The sequence below is a fragment of the Vulpes vulpes genome, chromosome 2 (assembly GCF_048418805.1).
Source record: "Vulpes vulpes isolate BD-2025 chromosome 2, VulVul3, whole genome shotgun sequence".
In the NCBI taxonomy this organism is placed as follows: domain Eukaryota; kingdom Metazoa; phylum Chordata; class Mammalia; order Carnivora; family Canidae; genus Vulpes; species Vulpes vulpes.
In genome coordinates, this window is record NC_132781.1 from 30,831,472 (window position 1) to 30,856,056 (window position 24,585).

Consider the following 24,585-nt stretch of genomic DNA (forward strand, 5'->3'; position numbering starts at 1 on the left):
GGTTTCCATTTTCTAATGAAATTAAGTATGCAGTGAAGTGCGCACACTCCCTTCTACACGAACCTGCCCCTCCCAAATCAAAGCAGTTCAAGAATTGTCTTGTGCATCATGAAACAAGTAGATGCTGTGGGAGACCCTTGGTCTCCTCATTCCACTGTCCTGAGTCTGCTCTCCACTCGGCTTCGGCAGTTATGATCTGATAAGAGCAATTTACAAGTTCAAACACATGAGTTAATTTTAGATTCTCAGATCAGGTACAGGAAGAGAGAGCAGATTAATAAAATATAAGAAAGTAGGGAAAACATTCTGTTGACCCAAAGTGGGTCCGTGATGTTCTATAATAATTAGGAAGATGACCCTAATTGGAGAAAAAGAAAAGCAGCCCTCTGTTTGTATCAAACTGAGTTTAATAAACCACTATATTTATAAGATATCTCATTTGTTCTCTTGACAAGAATTTGTGTCTCTAGTCTTATTCCCTGATAGTATCCTTAATCCTATTCCTCCATCTCTTCTGAAATGTTTATTAATGTTTTTTTTTTCTGTAAAGAAGAGTTTTTGAAGACACAAGATATTTACTTGATTCTTTGCTGTTCTCCATTGTTAAGACTAGGATAAGATTGTAGCATTTTATAAAGAATTATTTAGTGAGCCATTTTCTTTCTCATTTCTAGGATGATAGGTAATAAGGAGCACTTCTCTTTACAAACCAGTGGAGGTAGGGAAAGGGTGTTGGCTGTAGGGTTTCTGAACTATATTGTTCAGAGTCCCTGTCACCACCTTTTCTACTGATTAAGAACGACTCCTCTTCAGAATCCATTCAGAGCCAATTTTATTCCTCCTGCTGTTTATATATCCCCATCTAAACTTTACACATAGAATATAGTCACATCTTCTCCCTCCTCTTAACTATTCTGCACTTTCTGAGACCAGAACATTCTAAGACCAACATCAGAGACAGGACAGTGACTGAGAGTATATGTTAAAGAAGGTGAATATTTTGAATCTAGTAAATTGAATGCCCCCAGGAGGGCCACTATCTAGTTGTGTCACATATATTTTGTTTTACCTACTGAGTAACCCAGGAAAATGGTACCCATTCCTACTGTCATTGAGCACATCTGGAGTCTTTCATTAGTCAGGCTTCCTTCCGGATCTTAAGTCTAAATCACCTTGCCCTTGGCTGAATTTTAGGTCTCAGTGTGTTATATGCAATAGGACAGGACACATTATTATTAAAATCATTCCTCCATGTAGGTGCTCTCTGTCCCTGGAAAACTAATGAATTTACTTCAGACTGTATAGAAATCCACTTCTGATATCCTGGCAGAAATTCCTTTGAGTTGGGGATTTGCTGAACTTAGAAGTCAGCAAAGAGATGCTCATTTCTTTGTTGAGTGAGCCTTTTTATTCACTTGCAAGAATTCTAAAACCACAAATGCAGCCCTTATCTATTTTGCTGCCTTGGAACTAAGAATTATATGTAAATATCAACTAAATCTGGTCAGAGGGGCCAGACTTCCAACAAAGACACATTAACCTCAATCTGGGTTAACTTGTCACTCAGTATTGAGCATCAGCCATTGTAAGAAGTTAAATAGTTGATCTTGAGAAGCAGAACATTCCTGCAGGGTGATTACCTTATGGGCTCATAACTGGGAGCCCATTCTGTCTTGAATGTATCAACACTCAAAAAGCAGAAATTTGACTTGTAAAACTTTTTAGGGAAACATGACTAATTCTAACCAAAGAGTTTCACCTGGAAACTTCTTTGACTTTACACCTGGTAGGCAGAGTTATCAACAATGCAGACTTACCCACCATCTCTGGCCTAGAAGTTTCTATATCAAAATCGCAGGATATACCAGTCCCAAAAGCAGGAATACCCATCTGCCCCTACCATATCCATTTCTATCATCCAATATCCAACTTTTTCAATGCATCCTGACTCTAGCAGACTTTAATCAATGTATTTTTCCTTTATCCCCCACATTCACTAACTTGTGTATCAGGCAAATGAAATCAGATTACACCAAGCTAAAAAAAATTTAAAAGTCTGAAATTTCATTTGCTTAACATAACAGAAGCTTCTTTTTAACTTATGTGAAAAGTCTATAATGGGTTTGGACAACTCTCTAGAGCTACTATTCTTCATGCAGCAGTTAAGCAATCTAGTTTAAAGGAGTCTCCACCACCTTACGTTGGGATGCTCTTCAGTTGACCTGGCAAGGAAGAACTGTCTAGAACAGAGGTTGGTAAACCTTTTCTCAAAGGGCCAGAAAGTAAATATTCTTGCCTTTTCAGACCATGAAATATCTGTCACAACTATGCAACTCTTCCTGATATAGCATGAAAACAGCCATAGATAATACATAAACAAATAAGTATGGATATGCACAATAAAATTTAATTTACAAAAACAAGTAGTGAGTTGGATTTGGTCTGTAGACCATAGTTTGCTGACTCCTGGTCTAGAATCTCTCACTGGCAATTAAATGCTGTGCCTAGATATGATGCGTAACATTTTGCTCACATTTTATTTGCTAAAGCAAGTCACATGGCCATGACTCCAAGAGCCAGGAAAGTACAATTTTCCCATGTTTTCAGAGGAGAAATAGGAAAGTATTTAGGAGTGGTATTAATATCTGCACATTATCCATGCAGCTTTATAAAGCTTGGCATAAGTGGGAATATTAGAAGTTAGGGTTTAAAGTCAGATACCTTACATTTGAATGTTAAATCTGAAGTTACTCAGTAGTCTTTGATGACCAGGGCAAATAAGTTTAACTTCTTGGAGTGTCAGTATCTCTTCTATAATGTGAAGATGATAATCTCTGTGTCCTTAGAACTATTTCAGGATCAAATAGGGTATTAGAAGAAAAAGGGATTTTTGGAAACTAAACATCAAAGATTCATGCTGTTATTATTTGCTTTTATGCCTTTTGCCTAATTGGACCCAGTTTTCAGCTGTTCTTAACATAACCTTTATACCCACCCACAAAGCCCTGGGCATTGGGACACTCTGAGTTCCAAGGTCTATGTCCAGAATGATGGCCTCTTCCAAGACTTTTGCTCAGGTTCCAGAGCTGAAGTCAAAAATTATTCTTTTCTATTCTCTTCAATATTGCACAGTGTGGGCCTAGTTAAAAACTGGCCGTGGAATGAATAATTGAGTTTAACAAGTAAATGAAGCAAAATTGCTTTTATGAGTTAGGCATTTTTTTTCTCCTTGCTTTTTTCCCTCTTGGTATCTGGGAGAGTCTCATTATCTCTTAAACAGTTCTCCTAGGCCACTTCAATCCTTATGCATTTCTTAGTCCAACGTGGCATATTTTAACTCTATTCTGTTTCCAAGCCCCCAGGGTGGCTAGGAAAGGAGTGAGGAGCAGGTGGGAACAGCTTTCGAGAAGCATTCAAAGAAAAGGAACTAATGTTGATGAGCAGTTTCTCTATGCCAAGGGCATTACACACACTCCCTTATTTTATCCTCGCAATAATACTGCATTGCAGGCTGTTTTATTTTCCACCAAAGAAACTGAGATTCAAAGAATTTAGGTAACCTAGGATCTGACATCTAGGAAGCTGCAAAGAACCAAAATTCGAAGGCTAGTGTGACTTCCAGGTTCCTCTTTCTTTCATGCTTCCAGGCTGTGTCCTTCACAAAGCAACTCCATCCAGATGGGTGTCAATGACCCTTCTTCCTCATTCCTCATAGGGCAGCTCACCGAACCCTCTGTCCCACTGGGGAAGATTGGTAATAGCCAGAGAAGTTCAGTACCTGAAGGCTTCCCATTCCATCTTCTGCACCTAATGGAGACCTTTTCATATCTGCTCCTTCCTCCTATTCTCCATGTGGAATTTGGGCTCAATTTGTATATCCATGTGTTGTACTGGCCATAACATGTGAAATCTTAGGGGATAGAGAATCAGTAAAAAGATAAGGAGCCTCAGGATCAGATTATGATAAAAGTAACAGTAATAATACCAGCTGACATTTCCTATTACTATTTGCTGACCACTTTTCCATATATCAATTCATATAATCCTGACAACATTCTTATGAAATAAATACTATTACTATTTTAAAGCTGAGCCAGCCAGATATGATGCAACTTGTCCACAGTTGCACAGCTAGTAAATGGAAGAGCTGGGGATTTGAACCCAGAAAGGATGGTACGAAAGCCCAAGTCATTTCAACCACCTGGAAGCTCTTAAAAGATGCCAGTGTCTGGGACTTGTATTTGAAAAAACAAACAAACAAACACCAGAGAATGAGTCTAAAGAGCAACCAGACTTGAAATCTTGTATGAACCAGTGATTCCAGCTTCTGAGCCTGAGCTTTCTTGTGAGAAATACGGGAGAGGTGGAGTATAGAACTGTGAGGATACATTGAGATGTCACAGTAAATTAAGAGCCTTACTAGTATTTTGTGGGCAGTTTCTGGGAATGTTAAATGTCAAGTGATGCTAAAAACTGTATTGCCCAGGGAAGAATTTTCTGTCTTTTCTTTCTTTTTTTTCCCCCGAGGAAGAATTTTCTTGCCCAAGTTGCCAATAACATCCCACTGGTATAAGGTAAAGGTGCCCTTTGGCTCTCAAAATTTGTACCCACTTGATTCTGAATTCTACCAAGTGTCAAAGGGAGTGGGGTGGGATGCTTTCCTTCACTCTGAATGGATTATTCCCCTTTAAACTTTGTAACCAGTATGCAGCAAAGGAGACCCAGGCACATCTGAAGGCCAACTTATTTCTGGCACAATGCCTCCATGATTGGGCAAGTATGTCACCAGTCTGGAACTAAGGCTCTTCATTTACAAAACAGGATTTTCAAAAATTTCAAAGGGCTCATCTAAGGATTAAATAAAACACTGCATGCAAATCATCAGAACATAGAGGTGCTAGGCACATAATAAATATTTATAAACACACACATAAAAGATGAAATTAATATTATTTTCCTCTTTGGGTTGATTAGAGAGGAATCTATGCTAATTTACGCAAAGCATGACAAAAGTAACATAAATAATAATTACAAGTGCTCAGCATGCTGATGCTTTTTAATTGTGTGCTCATTGCATCTTAAAATTTTAGTGTATTTCTCTTATTGCAAGAAATAAGCTAAAGCATAAAACGTGTAAGAGTCATAACTGTGATCCCATGTGTAATTCCATCCCCCAACACACATGTACTCTAGAAATGAGACATTCCCTAAGAGGATCTTCTGTTTGCAGAGCAGGGGGAGGAATGTGAAGAGGTTTATTGGGGAGTCCACAGCCTAAATCACTTTACATGTGAAAAAGCATGTAAATATTAGAGCTATAGAAGAGGAAAGAGACTAAGATAGAGCTGTTGTGAGGGGGCCTTGAGAAAGCAACAAACAAGAAATTAGTGGCTCATCCTTACCTTTGTCTTTGCATAGAATCCTTATTAAAATATTCAGTTTTTTTCTTGAGCCCTTGTAGACTTGAACCTAGTTCTTGAATTTATTAAAGGAAAGTGCTGGGTCCTTCCCCCAAAAAAGTTGGTTTTGAGGCAGGAACAATGACTGTTCATGAGATTCTACACTCAAAAAAATGTTAAAATTTTTGAATTATTCATCACCACATTGCTGGGAGGGGTTTAGATTGGAAAGAGCATAGGTGCCCATCACTGAGGAACCAGTAAACCAGTGGGGAGGATATTCATCTGGATACCATTTAGCAGGAAGAAGCAACAAACCAGGTTGTTTACCAGTTGCAGCTAGAGAATATAAAAACAGAATGAGGCCATTAGCACAGTGCCATTTAAGTAAATGTAAAACACTCACACAATAAGGACACGATGTTTTACAAGAATACATAAAATTTTAAAGATTCATACTCAACACATTAGGATTGTGGGATTAGACAGTGCAGTAGGATTAGACTGAAATGCAGTGGGTGAGTGGATTGGTAGATAGATGGATGGATGGATGGCTAAATTTGAAAATCAAACAACAATGAGAGTCTTTAAGTTTGCCAATGACCATGGAACTGAGGAAAATTATTAACTCAACTCTCCATAGCAAACCACTTCACCTTTCAGAACATTCCTGTAACAACCCGGAAGTTGGGAGCAGCAGCAAAATCAGTACCCTCCATTCTGCCTTGTTAAGGAAGCTTTCAAAATTAGTGCAAATTGGTAAACCACTCCTGGTGAATTTGAGAGCTAATTTTACTGGTTTTTAAAAGTAAAAATTTTTACTGTTTCAAAGGCACCACACCAAAACAAAACAAACAACAAAAATATTTCAATACAAGACATGTTGCCTAAGAACAGAAGAGCACGAGAAACAGAGAACTACATCAAACTGAGGCTAAAATGGTATTCCTACTGGGAGAAGTTGATGTCATGTGCCCCTAGGCAGACCAGAACCAGACTCTGAACAGAACATGTTTTCTCTATAGAAAAATGGGATAAATAGGTGCACTGCTAGAATAACAGGTGCATAAACTAGAATTGGTTATACAAATACTTTTATAGTAAGAGAGTCACTTCTACTGTCTTTTGCATTTAGGAAAATAATTTTAGCCACTGCAGGGTTCTGGGATAGGAGGAAATGAGGTGTCCACTTTATTGATTTATTGATCGATTGATTTTTTTTTCTGTGAATTTTCAAAACCAGAGGGAGCACATTGCAGTCAGAGGCAGCTGTGACATAATCTATGCATTATAAACTACATCTCTTTCACTTTCCATGTGTGGATCTATTTCTACTTCATTATAAGGGGAACCAAAAGGTCTAATTGATAAGGGATCATTCGAAAGCAATATGAAAATATGCATGGGTGTGGGGGAAAAGTGGAGGTAGAAATGGATCCTCCCATTAAGAAGAATTTGATATGAACTACCTTGACAGCTGGTAAAGGAAGTGGGTATAGAACAATGACCTAAAGGATTATCCTGTAACACTATCCAAGGCCACTAATTTCACCAGGGACTATCATAAAACACACTCATGTTGCAATCCTTTCCTCAAGTTCTTTGACAGAATAGAATGTGTGAGGGGCCATATGATGACACTTGAAATCGGTCAAAGAGAACCAGGTTTCAGCACAACTCAGCAGTCTCTAAATTCAGCACAGGACAAATGGCTCTTCCAATTGACCCATAGAAAAAGAAAACATAATGGAGAAAGGCTAGTGAAAGAGAGTTATGATATAGTAGAAAAAGGTTTGTATTGGAGTCAAATGTCTTGTGCTCTAATACCAACTCAGTCACATAATTTATGTGACTTTGGGCCAGTTAGTAAACCTAATACAGTCTAAATTTCCTCATCAGTAAAATGGGAGTGGGCCATATTTAATTTCCAGAGTTCTAAGTGCTCAAAACAATAAGGATAAATCACAATGCCTGGCACATATTAGTATTCAGTGAAGGTGACCATTATAATTGTGGTCTGTATTTGAGAAAAGTGTTCATCTTCCAACAGCAGTGCTACCAAAGAGTTTGTATATGGGAAAGTCTTCCCAAGTCTTCAAAAGGGAGAAGGATATGCCACATTACTATTCTCCTCCTCTGTTCTCAAAGCACACAGGGTAGGTTCAATGTTTGCAGTGGAAGGTCAGTGTCATAGTTCTTATCACCAGCAATCTCCATCGTCATCATCATTAGAGCAGCAATAATAAAAGTACCTCATATCTATTTAGTGCTTTCTTAAGTATTATCTCAGGTTCCCCAACTCTCTAATTTCCCTGTCTCCCTAAAGCATAGCCCAGAGTAGCTGATCTTGCTGCAGTTGGTGATTCAGTTCTTTCTTGCACCTTCATGTCACTATTCTGCTATGTGATATGAAATGCATTTTCCTACAGGAACAAAGGCTGAGACTCTACTGTTAGTCCTAGTGATATGGCCCTCCTTAATGATATGCTTACTCCTCCAGGGCCACCATTTCTCAGTTTGGTCATATAAGAGCTGGTCTGGGAAGCAGACCACCATCTTATTTCTATAGGGGTGGAATGTGTTATAAGTTTCAATGCAAGAAGTCTTTGGAACACACTGTGCAGGTTAGGGTCTCTGTCTTCAGACTGATTACTTCACCTTCAACAAAGACTGCATAAGTTAACAAGAACCCCAGATCTTTTCATATTTGGGTAGGCTGCCTGCTGACTAGGAGGCAAGGGACTTGGGTCTATTGCCTTCTTCCCCCCTGGTACTGGGAAACTAAGTCTGGGCTTTCCCATTCACTGCAAAGCTTGCTACAAATACTGTATACCTAGTCTTTATACTTTTCTAAAATAATGCAAGGGGATCATTCAGTAGAGCCCAGGGGAGTTATTTGCATAGAGTGTGATGGAGTCTGCCAGCATATTCAAATTACCATAGCTGTGGATGCATCTGGAACAAGAAGGAAGGAGCCATCCAGTTAGGAGGCAAGGTTGTGACATGGCCTCTATTCAGTCTCTTTCTCTATTGCAGTTATACTCCCAGAGTCCTTGATTCCTTATTCTAATACCTCTGGGTTCTTTAATTTATTTAACCATTATTAAATTAAAAAAAGATGACACAGTTTTGGTCTATGGGTGTCAAGCTATAACAGTGTCTAATTTATCCTCACAACAATCTTGTAGGATAGGTATTATTTTTCTACCAACTGTACAGATAAAAACAATTAAAACCAGAGAAACTCAGGAACTTGCTCAAGGACACTCAGCTGGTAAGTGGCAGATTCAGAACCTGAATTCAGATTTATCAAACTCCAAAGCTTATATCTCTAGTCAAAGTGCTTTATTATTTTTAATGTACATCATTTTGAAAGAGTAGGATTATTTTTGGAGATTACTATCAGTTCTATGAGTGAGACAGGGCAGACTTCGGTATCTCAACCTGGCAGGAGAGTATGTGGAGATTTAGGTGGGTGGATGACCCCACCTGGGCTCCCAGGTAGCAGTCGGTGGTGAAGGGAATATGGACTTTGGAGTCAGACAGACTTGGTCTGGAGCTGCCTTTGACTCTGGGTGTAGCTGTGGGGAAGTCACTTATGTTCTCAGCGTTCTCATCTATAAAGTGCAGGTAATGATATCTCCTTAAGAAGAGGTTGCCTTTGAAACAGTGTGGGGAGCAATCTAACGAAATGCTTAAAAGTGTACACTGTTGAGTCTTATTGCATGTATTAAATGATTCTGTGACTTTGAGAAAGTTACTTAACCTAAGTCTCTGTAAAAAAGACATAATCAAAGTACTTAATTTGTGGGACCCTGGGAAGTTTAAAGAATGTAACTCATATAAAACAGTAAAGAGGAAGTGCTGAAAAATGGCAGCTGTTATTATCTGTAAAGCTCACAATATGCCTAACACATAATAGACGATTAGTAACTGTCAATCCTCTCCACCACCACATGTTCCCCTCCTGTAGAATGTGTAAGTCAAGAAAACAGGCATCCTCCCTAGTTTAGCAGAGGCCTCCCTGCCTTCATGACTTACACCTGCTTGAGCATAGGCCTTTGGGAGCCAGGTAAATGAGGGCAAGAGATACCATTTTCAAATTTAATAAACACACAGCCACTCACAGGGGCATCTCTCATTCCCACTGGCAGGTTATAGACAGTCTTTTCTCAATTACCTGTGGCTAATTTTAACACAAGGCCAGCTTTGCTCACTTTGTTCTCTGCATTCACCCTCAGCCTCCTCCTGAGCCCCAGGTGGGATCTACTCAGAGAGTGTAAGTCCATATTAATTCCATCTTGAGCAAAACATAATTAGAAAACTAAATCAGGAGCTACAAGAAGAGTGTAATGCTTTCCAAAGTCATACATTGGGTAAGTAGAATGTTGGTGTTTATGCTTCTTTCCTTGACATTTTTATTTGCTTTTATTCACATCACTGCTTCCCTCTATGTGTCCCTACTATGAAAAAGTCAAGACTATTGGGCATTTATGTAGGTTCCAGGGTGGGAGTTGGCAAAGTAGGGCTGGCTTGCCCAATCCAACCCACTACTTATTTTTGCATCAGTCTTCATTAGGACATGGCCATGCTTATTCACATACATATTGTTGATGGCTGCCTTTGAGCTACAATGGCAGAGAAGATCAGATGGCCCACAAAGCTTAAAATGTTTGCTATCTGGCTCTTTATAGGTATAGTTTGCTGACCCTTGTTCCAGGGTATCAGTTAAGCAAGACAGCCTCCAGAATAGCCCAAGAAGAGTCTTCTTCTACCCAACACTGATAACCAGCACTTGCCCCCCCCCAGTTCAGCAGGTGGCTGGGGCTGTACAAGAATGGGTACTTGGGCTCATGAAATAACCTAGCAGATGATGAAGACACCTAGTAGGTCAAAGGCTGTACATAGCCTTCCTGGATTTCCCTGTGCTCATTTGTTCCAATGAGTAGGAGCCCAGGGAAGACCTGCTGGGTCCTGCATGCTCTGCGGGGCTACCTTAGAGCTGATACAATCCTTGTTGTGGGAAAGCAGCTTTGTGGCTGGGTAATCTCCCTGCTGACAGTGGCTAGAGTTCTATAACTCACAGACTTAGGGGCCTATGTTTAAAAATGTACTTGGAAGGGCATCTGGGTGGCTCAGTTGGTTGAGTATCTGACTCTTAATTTTGGCTCAAGTCATAATCCCAAGTTCATGAGATCAAGCTCCATGTCAGGCTGGAGATGGAACCTGCTTAAGATTCTCTCTCTCCTTCTCCTGCCTCTCCACACTTGCCATCTCCCCTCCTTGCTTTCTCTCTTGGTCTCCCTCAAATAAATAAATAAATAATTTTTAAAATGTACTTCGAGGTTCACTTTATGTCACCTGTATATGACAAAGATGGAGGGTTTATTTTTTAAGATCTTATTTATTTATTCATGAGAGACACACAGAGAGAGGCAGAGACATAGGCAGAGGGAGAAGCAGGCTCCCTGCAGGAAGCCTGATGCGGGACTCAATCCCAGAACCTGAGCCAAAAGCAGATGCTCAACCACTGAGTCACCCAGGTGCCCCAAAGATGGAGGTTGATTGGCAATTATTAGGGTGACTAAGAATTCCCTGGGATACCTGCTAATAATGCATATTCCTATACCCAGAGAGTTCCAATTGAAAAACTTGGAGTAAGGGCCAGGAAGCACAGTTATTTATTTTTTTTTAACAAGTATTACTGGTTTTGTTGTTGATGTTGGTGACCTAGGTAGAACACCTTATGAAACAGTGCCCTGGTGCTGTGATCTTAATCATTCTGCAGTCACAGACTGTGAGAATCTTATAAAAGCAATGGAAAATTTGGTCAAGAGAAAAAATACAATGTATGTATGTAGAAACACCCAATATTTCCTACAGCTAGATTCTCTAAGCCCATTGTTAAGAACCCCAAGTTAAGAACCATCCTAAAATAATGGATGAAAAATAAAGTGTGTGAGAACACTGATAGGAGCATTTGAATTCTACTCCCCTGATAGCTGTCACCTGCCCTTTCCTCTCCTGGTGGGCTCACATGAAGGGTAGTTCCTCCTCTGTGTTAAGGCCGTGGGTGCTTGCCTGGATAAATTCATAGGGTGGTGAAAGTCACATGAGGTCCTATGTACAAAAGCAAATTGCGAACTCTAAAGTGCTATACGTACCCAGAGGATCATGATGATGTAATATTAGCCTTAAGGGGCTGCCTTCCAGGTTCACACCATCCTTAGCACTGTGATCAAAATGCCTCCCTTCATGCCCTTTCAGTCTTGACTTGCCACCTGTCCAGTTCTGCCACAGTAATCTGAGGATTTCTACCTTGTGAAATAACTGACCATTGGACATTTCCACTTTGGAGCCCTACCAGCCCCTGGCTCTCAGTGTACCCAAAACTCATCATGAAATTGGCTCCTCTCCCTCCTCATTTCCTGGTTGCTGTTGTGATTGGATGATATTTTGAAATATTAATGAGTACCCCTCCCCCTCTTGTATTTTTTTTTTATTTTTCTTTCCCTTCCCCTTTTCCCAATGAATACTCAGTTCTTTCTAAACTAGGAAGAAAAGCAGAACTTGGGGGTCTTCTGCTGTAGGAGAAGGGAAGCTATTTTATATAGGGTGACCAAGGAAGATTCCTTTGAGTGGGGAATATTAGAGGATAAATCTGAAGAAAGTGAGGGAATTAGTCATGAATATAAACATGAAGATAAGCCAGTGAGAGAGCAAGTGCCTAAGCCCTGAGGTGGAGCCTTCCTTTGAGTTTCTAAGAAAGAGAAAGGTCAGTATGGCTGGGTGAAGTAAAGTAGAAGACTGATGGGCAGACAGGTCATAGGGATGAGAGCTGGCATGTCCTCAAAGTCAAGCTAGGGACTGAGGCTTTTATTCTGAGTGATTTGGGAATTGGAACTTAAATTTTATAAGGCTTGCTCTGACTTTGTCTGAAGAATCAGAATCACCTTTTAAGCCCTTCCCCGTAGCTGTATAGGGGCTAGGGTAGAAACAGAAATCCCCAGTAAGGAGGCTTGTTCACATCCTAGCAAGACTCACACCAGGGGCAACAGTACAAGAGGTAAGAGTAAGGGGATTATGGTAAGGTACCATTTATATTTTGAAGGTAGAGCCAATCATGTTTTAAACGATGGGTTAGATGTGAGATGTGAAAGAAACAAGAAGATCAAGATAACTGCAAGATTCAGAATCTGTCAATCTAAGATGAGGATGACTCAAGAGGCAGTGGGCTTCGCACTGGGAGCCAGGTTAGGTTAGCCATTCAGTTTAAGCCATGTTAACCTGGAGAAACGCATCAAACATCTATATAGAGAGTGAGTAGACAATTTGACAAATTAGTCTGGAGTTCAGGGAAGAGGTCTATGTTAAAGTCAGGAGGATATTTCACAGGGTTCAGATGGTGTGACAGCCCAGGTTTGGATGAGCATGTAAGAGAGTGGCTGCAGACAGAGAAGAGAGAACCGGAGAACCCTAGTGTAAAAGATTGGGCAGAAATAAGAATTAACAAAGGAAATGGAGAGTGGCTTGTGGGGAATTAGAACAAAACAGAATGAAGTCCTAAAACTGAAGGAAATCATTCAAGAAGGAAGAAGTAGTTCAGCAATGTCCAAGGTGGTAGGTCAGATGAAGACTGAGAATTGACTATGGGATGTCAACAGTGTGGTAGTTAAGCTTTGTGACTCCTGCGATGTTCCCTGGGAGAAATAAATTATTTGCCCTAGAGAGTTGAAGGGACATTTTTAGATGACACTAAGAGTTGCTCAAAAGTGAAGCTAACTTGATGGATTCCCATCTGCTGAGCAGGGTGCCTGCCCTTTTCTCACCTCCAAAGAAGTGATTTTTCATCAGAAGTAAAATCTGTCACACCTTTGAGCTGCCAAGCCATAAATCTTCTTTCCACCAACTTGCTAATAGTTTTTCTTGCCACCTTTCCTGATAATCCAGAGTAATTGTTATGAAATATGGGCTTGTTCTATCTCTCCCAGCTGCGGCCCCTCCATTCTCTGCAGGGCCTGGGGAGAAGCAGAGGCTCTGTATTTGTCACTGGGTGTTCATTAGAAGCACAGCAGATGCTGTTACCAAGAACGTGACATCCTGATGAAACCGGAGGCACCACACAGCAGCCCTGAAATCTGAGAGCCAATAGCCCCTCCTGCCCAAAAGGCATCAGCAAGTGGCTTCTGCTTTGTTTTCTTGGAGAGACAGAGAGAAAATGACCCCTGTTTAATCATGGGGATAAAAACATTCTTTTATGCATGCTTTTACTGATACCACAGAGAAGTATTAAGTGTCTGAAGTTGTAGTAGAGCACTGGGTTAAAAGTGTGATGCAAATGAACAATTTGACATATGCATCTTATGGAAGTCATAATTATCAGGAATCAATTGAAAGAATGTTTTCTCTGGGAAGAATATTAGGAGATATGGCCTGCGGACAGTTTAGTGAGTGTGGCTTTAAGTCTCCCCTGTTCCTTATGAAGAATGTGCTCAGATCAGTGGTCATGGAGTTTTGCCTTGCCCATCATAAGCTTCTGCTAGATCTTAAAGAGTCATGAGTAAGCCTTACCAAGCCTCTTAAACTCTCAACATGGATCCTGAAACTTCAACAAGATTCCCTAGTGGTTGCAAAAGCTGCCTTTGCAAGCCTTATCTCAATGATACATATCTGGGTTCAGGGTTCAATGTCTTGGTATACACCTAGGTGCCATCTTGCTGCACTGACTACACATTCTGTAATGGTGACTTGATAGCATAGATGCACAATGGCCCTGAAAAATTATTCAGCTTAGTGAGGGTCAGAGGGTGGGAGATAACAGGACATAAGCGCAACGTTAGCAAAGAGATGTAAAGATAACTTCCAAATCTTACTTTGGTCAGTTCCTTTTCCTTTTTATGTATACAGTGCTGTTGAACAGAATCTGAGACCTAAATCTCTTTTCCTGTGCTTGTGATGAACAAGTATAAGGCCTTTTAAATTTTCAGAGGATAGCAGGAGAAATAAGATATAAAGTCGAATTTCTACCCCAAAATTTCAATTAGTTAAACACAGTCCAATTATGGAAGCTTTCTCACCTTTAGGGCTGATGTTTCTTCATCTGGATCATCCATTTCATCCCTTTCTACCTTTCTCCTTCTAGACAACGTCTTCTTACTCTTCAAGATTCTACTTAAGGATCACTTCCTCCAAAAAAGCCATTCAAAATCCCAGACTTAATCCAGTGGCCCTCCTCTTTTTCCCTCACCATCACAGCACCATATTGTCTGTGTGCTTTGTTAGATTCTATATTAGGCTATGAACCCCTTTATTACAAAGACTGTCTTTTACTCCTCTTTGTATACCAAACATGTAACAGAGTGGTAAATTTTTGGTAGGTACTTTTTAAATGAATAAAATAATGCATTTTGACATAGACCAGGTAGGTTTGGTCTGCTTATAACCAGAGTCGGCTCTCTTAAACTAGTTATTAGTCACTTGGTTGTAGTATGGAATATGGCTACCCTCACAACTGGAAATAGAACCCATGGTTTAACAAATTTAAGCATCATATGGGGTAACAGGGATAAGCTAGTCCATACCCTTCTGTATATAGATAAAAAATTGGAGGCCAAGTGGACTAAAGAGCTTTCCCAAAGGTCACCCACATTTCAGGGATAGAACTGGGAATGGAACCTAAATTTCTGACTCTTAAGCCAGAGATCTTTGCCACTTCACTGGTGTTCTCCCACAATGGAGAGTCTCTTTGTATTCTGCCCCATGTGGACAGCATTTTTTCCTGCTGGATAGATTCATCTACATTAAGGGATCGTCAAAGTAACACATGAAAAGTTACAAAAGAAAAATGAATTTCTTTTCCTACATATTGTCAAAAACAACTCACAGAGCATCTAGTCCCTTATAGTGCTCAACCACCACTACTGAAACATGTTTCAAGAATTCAGTTATTCTAGGGCATTGTTTATTTTTTTCTCCAATAATTTGGTGCATGAAAGAAATTGAAAAGGTGTTAGAGATTGTTTCTTATCTCTGAATGGATAGTCAAGGACATCTGCCATAAGAAAAATTCTCATTTCAGCCAGAACGTTGATTTCAATAAATCTATTCAAAGGAATAAAGTGGCTGTTCTTCCCTTTGGTAAAATACACTCGTAGCTCACAAAGTATTTTGTTGATAGAAATGTTAGCAAGCAATGACAGGCATGCAGCCTGAAGCCACCGAAATGTAGCATAAGCCCCATCAGTAACTAGAAATTAAAACATTGTTTATGTATGCAGTACATCTAGAATGGTTTGCATGACACGTTGATAGAGACACTGACTGTGCATTGGAAATAATATGGGCTATAAAAGCAGACGTATCTGCTTAATTTTATCATGTATTCATTCTGCAACTTTTGATAAGAGATTTTTTCAAGATTTTATTTATTTATTCATGAGAGACACACACACACAGAGAGAGAGAGAGAGAGAGAGAGAGAGAGAGAGAAGAGAGGCAGAGACACAGGCAGAGGGAGAAGCAGGCTCCATGCAGGGAGCCCGACCTGGGACTCGATCCTGGGACTCCAGGATCATGCCCTGGGCCAAAGGCAGGTGCTAAACTGCTGAGTCACCCAGGGATCCCCCTTTGATAAGAGATTCAATCCCCTTGTTTCCATCCATCAATTCAAGAAATATATAATGAGCATTGAACAGCAGTGACAAAAAGTTTTTTAAAAAGTCTAATTCTCACAAAGCTTACATTCTCATGGGGGAGACTTTGGGAGACAAAACACACAAAAATAGAAAATGCATAGTATGTTATTTAGTGATTAGTATTATGGAGAACAACACAGGTGGGGGAAAGGGAGTGCTGAGAGGACAACAGTTTTAAATAGAATGATCAGAGAAGGTGTCATCAAGATAGTGACACTGGCAAGAGGGTTGAAGGAGTAAAGAATCAAGTATGTGGGAGTGGAGTTTTCTAGGCACAGAAAATGGCAAGTTCAAATGCCCTGGGGTGGGTCTCATGGTGTGCTTAAATTGCAGCATGTCTGGGGCATTGGGAGTAATGGGGAGAATAATAAGAGATGAGTTCAAAGAGGTATAAGAAAAGGGGAAGCAGAGGGACAGACTTTGTAGGCCAATAGAGACATGACCTTTTTTCCTAAGTGAGAAGGGAGGCTTATGGAGAGTTGTATGATCTGGCTCCAGGTTTTAAAAGGTGATACTGTGGTGACAACAGACTATGGGAGGGAAGGGGTAGAAGCATGCAGAATGGTAAAGATGCTATTGTAATGATCCATGAAAGAGATTATGGTGTCCTCGATCAGGTGAGTAGCCATAGAGAGAGTGAGAAGTGGGCAATGGATATATTTGAAGGATATATTTAAAGGTAGTGCCATCAGAATTTGCTGACAGACTGCATGTTGGGCATGAGAGAAAGAAAAGCCAAGAATAACTTCAGGTTTTTGACCTGAGCATTGGAAAGATGGAGCTGTCAACTGGGATGAAGAGAACAATGGGAGGAACAGGGTAGTTGAGAAAGTCAGGTGTTTGGTTTGGGATATATCAAGTTTGAGATGCTTATTAAACATGTAAAAGAAGATACTAATTAGGCCACTGCACCTTGTAGAGGAGAGGTCTAGCCTGTAGATTTAAATATGCCTCCAGATGTTATTCAGAGCACTGGGAAATAATAAGATCACCCAGAGAAGAGCCCTTAGGCACTTGATTTTAAAAACTATGTACTAAAAAGAGTTAATGCTCCTTTAATACTTACTGCATACTAGACCCTGTTCTGAGTGTTTTGATATATAAACTCATTTAATTTTCATGACAACCTCATAAGGTGGTTACTATTATTACTCTTATTTTATAGATTTGGAAACTGGGAGAAAGAGGTTAAGTAACATACCCGAGGTCGTACACCTGCTGAGTTATGCAGCCAGAATTTCAACCTGGGCTGTCTGGCTTCAGAATCTGGCTTCAGAATCTGGGCTTCTAACTCCCTCCTAACACTACCTTTCCAGTAACTAGAAAAGAGTTGCTACCAATAGGGATGACTGAGGAGGGACCGCCAGTGAGGTAAAACGAAAAGCTGGGCAGTGTGGGGCCCTGCAAGCCAACTGAAGAAAGTTTCAAGGAGGAGATTACTTACTTGTGTCTGGTGTTGTTGGCAGGCAGGATGGCAATGACTGTGACAAGAGCAATTTAGAGTGGTGGTTTAGCATTACAAGGGCAGATAGAGTTGAAGCAGTAAAAGCCAGATGGGAGTGAGTTCAAGAGAGAAGGGAGGGTTTAGACAAGGAGTTTTGACCATTCTTGAGAGGATTTTTATATATAGGGGGCCATGTAAGTGGGGAGTTGCTGGAGGGGGACATGGGATCAACTAAAGGTATCTTTTACACATAAGATAACAAATAGCATACAGGTGTTGAGAACATCATGGTATCTAAGGAAAAATTGATGGTGGAGGAAAACCAAGAACACATGGCTGCAGTGATGTCCTTGAGTAGGCAAGAGGTGACTTTTGAGGAAATGGACAGTTCATCCACAGTAACGGGAGGGAAGCAGAGTCTGTAGTCACAGATGCTGGTAGTTGGGCAAATATGGTGGTGGGATTTTGTGAACACTTCCTTATTGTTTAAGTACCTGTGCCTCAATTTCCTTATTAATTGGGGATTTATATGTCTCTTTGAAGTTTCTGTGAGAACTGAATGAGATAACATGGTAAATGCTAGTGTCAAGCCTTGTGTAATTTATGAGCTCACGTTACTTATGAGAAATTCCTTCATCTCCCTCTCTATGGGTTATTATTTTGTGGTTTCTCTAATTATAAATTACTAACATTCAGTGAACATTTACAGGATAGTAGACACTGTGCCACGTACTGGTCATACATTCCTCAGAGAATGTTCCTTCCATTTTTGTGGGATCTTACTGAGGCTTTCTGAACTCTTACAAGGAACCTATTTGGGATTTGGTTGATGATTTGGTTGTTTCTTTTCCTCCTCAGTCTTTCCTTTATCAGCAACTTCTCTGGTCCAGGTCTTTAACAATTGTTCATTCACCCTGATTCACCTGGAGAGCATGGCATATGGCTGCGACCCAGAAGCATATTTTCCGTCTAACATCCTTTGTGGGCTAAGATGGGATGTGGTAGATGGGGTAAGCCATTTGCCAACCCTGGGTCTAGTTTGTGTTGGTTCCACTGCAACTACATCCACATGGTAGAAACCCCCCAAACCACAACTAGCATTTGCTCAAGCCTTCCTCCTCTGTTTTGGGGAGGGTGGGAAATGGGGGATGCGGCAGTAAAGACCAGCTCCTGAACATCAGTTCAGTGGGGGAAAGTGAAGTTAGGTAGAGTGACTCAGAGGTCTACCCAGCATTAACATTTTGAATTTTTTTTTCATCACTTGGACTCTTTTACTTTGTGAAATGAGTACGAACTTCCCTACTGAGGATCCCCTTGTCAAAATCTGTCAGTCATGAAAAATCCAGCCCTCCTGAATGAAAGTCTTCAGTGACCGTAGATTTACATTCTGTTCTCACAAGACTCTTTTCAAGAGAAAGCAATAGGAGTTGCAATTGCTCAACTTCGATAAACCAGTGGCTCTGTTTCCCATATCTGAGAAATGGCCATCCTGGCATTTTTTACATGCTTAAGAGCTAAAAATTCGGGCTTATCCAAATATGTAAAGTATTATTATTTGTTTCCTCTGAGGAAACAATTAATTACATAGACCGCTGAAATGATCCCAATGTTTTATATTATAAAACCACGAGGTTCTTCATTAAGAGATGAAGAGTCCCCATAGTAAGCAAATACTACTACAAGGTGAGGGGTCTTTGTCTTATGGGGTGCCTACTATGAGACATGCATTGAACGCAATAGTTTATATACACCATTGCGCTTACCTCCTGCAGCTCTTCTATAGGGTAAGATTTATTATCTCTAATGTGCAGATGACAAGAGAGACTCAGAGGAAATAAGGATTTTGCCCAAATTTACACAGCTACTAAATGATGAAGCTCACATTTGAACCTAAGTCTACTTCAGTGTATGTAAACCTTGATCTGTCTAAAAGCCTTGAACTCTTGACTACCAAATGGTATGACCTCCCTTATTGACGATGGATGTGTCTGAGGGTAGCAGAATCCTTCTGTGACACTATGCTCTGTAATGCCCATATGGCTTCACCTGGAGTCATTCTGGAAGCCGTAATGCCTCTTCAACTTGGTTAGGCTCACAGTGCCAGGAGAAGACAGATGATCTATGCCTGTGCATGGTATCATTGCAAGCTAATGTGTTACTTCTGTAGTCTTGGGTTGCCATCCCCTGGAGTGTTTTGATGTGATCAGTTGTCAGTTTCAGGTCTGTTGTTTCTCTCACCAGAAGCCCAGCCGGTGGAAGATGACAGCCCCAAAGCCTTGCCTGTGTTAGGGGAGCTATCGAACTCAGATAATGACATAAACGAGTCGGTGTTCATCTGGGGAATCTCAGACAAAGCAGCCCAGAGGAAAACCATCTCTGTCGATGAAGGTTTGTTTCACTTGCAACAGAAAAAGCAGCAGCAGCAGCAGCAGCAGCAGCAGCAGCAGCAGCAGCCGCCGCCACGACTGGAGCCCGTGCACAGGCTGGGGAGAGGTAGAGGGAGGCTGAAGCTGCCACATGTGAGTAACATCTTAGGATTTCTCTAAAGCTGGGAAAGGAATGCTGGGGAGGGGGCTTGGCTGGAGGTGGGCGTGCGTGTGTGGGTTGGAGCTTTCTGTGTGGCTTTGAGATGGGAAGGATGATTTACACGATTAACTAGTGCGTTTGGGATCTGCCCTCCTCTTTCACAGGAGGTGCAAGAGTATGCCCACACGCACTTGCATTTTCTCCGCTGATTGTAATATGTATAAGCAGCAGGTGGAGAATATTTTCTTTTTGTTTTCTTTTTCTTTTTCTCCTCCTCCTCCTCCTCCTCCTCCTCCTCCTCGTCGTCCTCCTCCTCCTCCCTCCTCCTCTTCTTCTCCTTCTTTTCCTTCTCCTTCTCCTTCTCCTTCTCCTTCTCCTTCTTCTTCTTCTTCTCCTTCTTCTTCTTCTTCTTTTTCTTCTTCTTCTTCCCCTTCATCCTTGAGTGTGGGCTGGGTGGCAGAAAGACACCCGAGCCCGAGAGAGCTTTCCTAAGTGGAAGGACTCTTTCAGAGGGTTTCTTTCCCAAGTTTTCTTTTGCAGATGTGTAGCATCTCACGGAGATTCTTTGCCACAGAGCTGCTTCCCTGCAGGGGTGTTTACAATCCTGCTAGCCACAAAGGGCTAAGGGTGACTTTTATATCTCTGGTTCTCAGCTCAAGTTGTCTATAGTGAACAGCCTCAAATCCACACACTTTAATCTCTCTGTTCTCACCATTCAAAGAGCGCAGTGGGCACATCCCGGGCATGGAAAAGCCTGGGCTGTATTTCATGCATCTGCTCAGCCCAGGATGAAATAAGTAGGTCTCTCAGGGTTGATAGCATTGATGCCTTCTTGAACTTGGGGAAAGTTTTTTTTTTTTTAATGTTGTTATTGTTTTTAATCAAGCTCTGGAATTTACTGTGTACATTGGGTAGATTGAAGCTGCAAAAGGGCAGGAGAGAGTGTTTTTGTTTAAACCACTAGTACAGCTAGCAGCAGGTTGGCTTAGCATAGGGAGCTGGTTAACATCTTTGGGTTACTGTTACTGATGCTAAATAATGAGCTGAGCAAAAGTACACCTGGTCATCAACTTCCTTGGATTCTGTGTTTCTGGAGACATGGTTGCTTTTTTTTGTTGTTGTTTGTTTTCCCGCCCTTTATTCCTTCCTTCTCTCTTTAGAGGCTTTGATGTGGCTGAGTATGTTGGACTGAATGTTTATGTGTATGAACCTGTGCAGTAAATGAACCACAAGTTTATCTTCTCCAGGAGAAAAGAAAAACAGGGAGGAGGAGGGGGCCAAGGAAGGATACTTCCCTAAGAGCAGCCTTTGAACAGCTGTGCATAATGAAGTTGGAAGAGTCGGAGACACTTCACCCTGGGACTTGGCTGGTGGGAGAGCAGCCAGCCGATGCTTGGGTGCAGAACTGAATGCTATTATGCTGGAGGGCCAAGGTCCCTGCTCCCAAGTTGTTATGGGGGTACATGACACATGAAGCAGAGGATTGGATTCACAGGGAATCCTCTCACTAAGGGAGTGCTTTCCAACCTTTTCTCATACCACAGCACTCCAGGATCAAGAGATGAGGCTGCTCAAAGTTGGGAATGAGTGGCTATCTCAGTGGAAAGGGTTCAATATTTGCAACATCATGCTGTCTGGGCTCCATCCATTGCATGTGGGGAGCCTTACCACATGGGTTGGAAGGATCTAATTTAAGCAACCCAGGGAAAGTCAAAGAAATGAGGCAAGATCAGTAATCTGTTGCCTATGCTTTGTTATGATTTATTTTGCTATTACTGGTAGGGATGCATTGTGGACACATTACAAACTGTTTTTTTTTTTAAGATTTTTCTCCTAATATTGCCCTTTTAGTATTTCCATTTCTTCTCTGTGCTCTGTCCTAGCCTTTGTCCAAGTCTTTTTGACACAATTGTAACTATAGTCTAGATATATTTATTTGCTCTGTTTCTTTTCCCAGTATTATTCCATAAGCGCTTTCCCATCTTCCAGCCAATTTTCATGTAGATGGTTAATTATGGCTGGATTAAGTGGATTAATCCCTTAAGTGGCTATGCCATAATCTGTTTAGCAGTTGTTGGCTATTTAAATTGCTTCTAGCTTTCCCATGATTGTTATGCCACTGTGAATATTTCTGTGCATAAAGCAGTTTTATTTCTCTTTCTTTATAAGAACATTGGGGTGGGGATGAATTCTCAGCATTGATATTAGTGAGGTAAAAAATATGAACATTTTTGTAGCTTTTCATGCCTGTTACCAAACTGTTCTCTGTGACATATTTTTGCGGTCCAAAACCATCAGTAATATAGTCTGGATAAATGTAGATTTAGCTAGAGACTTATGAACATTAGATTCCTGTTTTTTCTCTTTCTCTAAATTAGGAACCATAAAAAGGACTAGCCACTTTTTTAAAGCTGGTTTTGAGTCCAATTAAGCCAGGCAGTATCATCCTTCCCGGGACAAGCCTGTAGCTCCTCAGGTTCCCTCACTTTGTCAAGAATTCCCATGAAGAATCCAAGTGCAGCAGCCTCCTCTTTCCATCTGTGTAAGGAGTAAAGAAGGAAGGGACAGAAGCTCTCCATCCTGTACCAGACCACCTGAGAAAGATCAACAGGGATCACAGGAGGGGAAGCCAGTTTAGAATGATCTCCAAGCCCTGGAGCTCAGGCCCTGTAGGCCCCTTGGCCCTTTGTCTTCCTCCCTAACCCTGACAGAGCCAGCATAAAGGGGGACTCACTCCCTGGGCAGGATTTGAGCCTAAGGCCTGACAGTAGATGGGAGTGGGATCCTGCAGAAAGTGAGGACCAGTTAAGCATATCAGGGACAAAAGGAACCTATTGTAGAGGCTCACTGCCATGTGTCCTCCCAAATACAGGTGCTTTAACGATGCAGGTGGCTGAATGCCAATTCTTACCAAATAAGAACTGTAGAATGCTTCTTTTTCGGTTCCTACCTCCTGTAAAGACAGTTTTATCAACAATTTATTATTTCTTTTATTTCCTCTTCCCCTATACCTTGTCAATTTGGAGATTAATCTGTGCCCTTCTCACCTCCTGTGTGGCTCACCATAAATTGCTTCAGTGCTAATCTCTTGTTCATTCTGTAATTATTTGTGCAAAGGCCAAGAATGCCCAGTGGGAGCCACACAGAAACTCGGTATGCATTTTCCTGTTCTAACCTACACAGATAGGAAATGACTTGTGTCTTGGGAACAAGATTTTCTTACCATACACAAGCGGGTTTGATAAATGTGAGTTTTTGAAAAGTGCTATTGACTCAGTCTGCAAGGGCTTCATCGAAGAATTACTGCTTCACACAACTGGCGGGCCACTGGTGTGTCTGAATTCAAGTGGCAGTGATGGGGCAGGAGTCTAAGAAGGAACAGAGGTCTTGCTGCTTCAGATGACGGACAAACCAAGAGAAATGGTGTGCTCATGATCTGCCAGTGAGAGGAGAGCTTTCGTCTATCAAGGAGAGGACAACAGGCTTTTAAATCATAGCACAAGTATTTCAGAAAGACATTAGTAAGCACTTCCCGTATGATAACATTCTGCACTTCCAATAGGACACTCTTCAGTCTTTATTTGTATTACCAAATTAAGGGCTAGCTCCCTGCAAGTTCATACTCTGAGAGGCAAATATGGTGTCTGCTTTATTCGCTGCCATGTCTCCAGTCTTTCCCCCAGCAGTAGCAGCTTCAACGTCGCTAAGGTTTGCTGTGTGACAGGACATGTGTTAAATGCTCCATCTACATTACTGCCCTCGATACTCACAGCAGTACTATGCAATGTTCCCTCTTATTATTCCCATTTTGCAGATGTTAAAATTGAGAGACAAGGAGGTTATACTGGAGGGTAGATGGAGCCCTGTGTGTGGGGATCAGGGGAAGGTGAGGGTAGAGGAGATACTGAGGGAAAAAACAAATCTCTCTGCACTTGAGAATGTCAGAAAAACACTAGTTCTGGAATTCTTTTTACCTTGGAAAACTGATCATCTATATCCATTAAACAACTTCCCATTTTTAACATCCCATTAAACCACTCCCCTGTTAGGCCTTGCTGCTCTGAACTTTTCTCTCTTCCTTGCTGTTTCCATCTTCTTACCCTCCCCCCGTCACACACACAAGGCCTCTGCTAGCGTTTACCAGATGTTACTCTGGCCTCCCTCTTCCCCCTTCCTAAGATTGAACCAAGAATCTTAGCCCTGATCAATCACTCCTTTCTATAAGAACGGAGTGAAAAATTGTCCCGTTAAGCAAAGTTTTCTGTAATTGAATGAAACTATGACATTTCTCAAGAGGAATATTCCCTTTTTCCCTAATACTAAGTAGAAGGCCCCATAAATTGGGACTGAGAAGGAAAAGTCTTAAAGTGATTTGGTGTTTTTAAAAAGGTGAATTTTATGAACCAATACAGGGCAGAGCACAAAACCAATAAAGCATAAATTCAGAGCAGAGATCTATACCAGCCATCATTTCTGAAATACAGGTTTTGTGGAAAGACCTGGATATCTGGAGGTTCAAGAT

The 24,585-nt window shown here is 41.1% G+C and overlaps 1 protein-coding gene across 1 annotated transcript in view; it reads left to right on the forward strand.

Annotated features, from left to right (window-relative positions):
• Positions 1-24,585, forward strand: part of ANKFN1 (ankyrin repeat and fibronectin type III domain containing 1) — a 450,535-nt gene that overhangs the window by 51,732 nt on the left and 374,218 nt on the right. Inside the window, exon 3 of the mRNA XM_072747535.1 lies at positions 19,779-20,056. Coding sequence (XP_072603636.1) covers positions 19,779-20,056 — 278 coding nt within the window. The remainder of the gene's footprint in view (positions 1-19,778; positions 20,057-24,585) is intronic.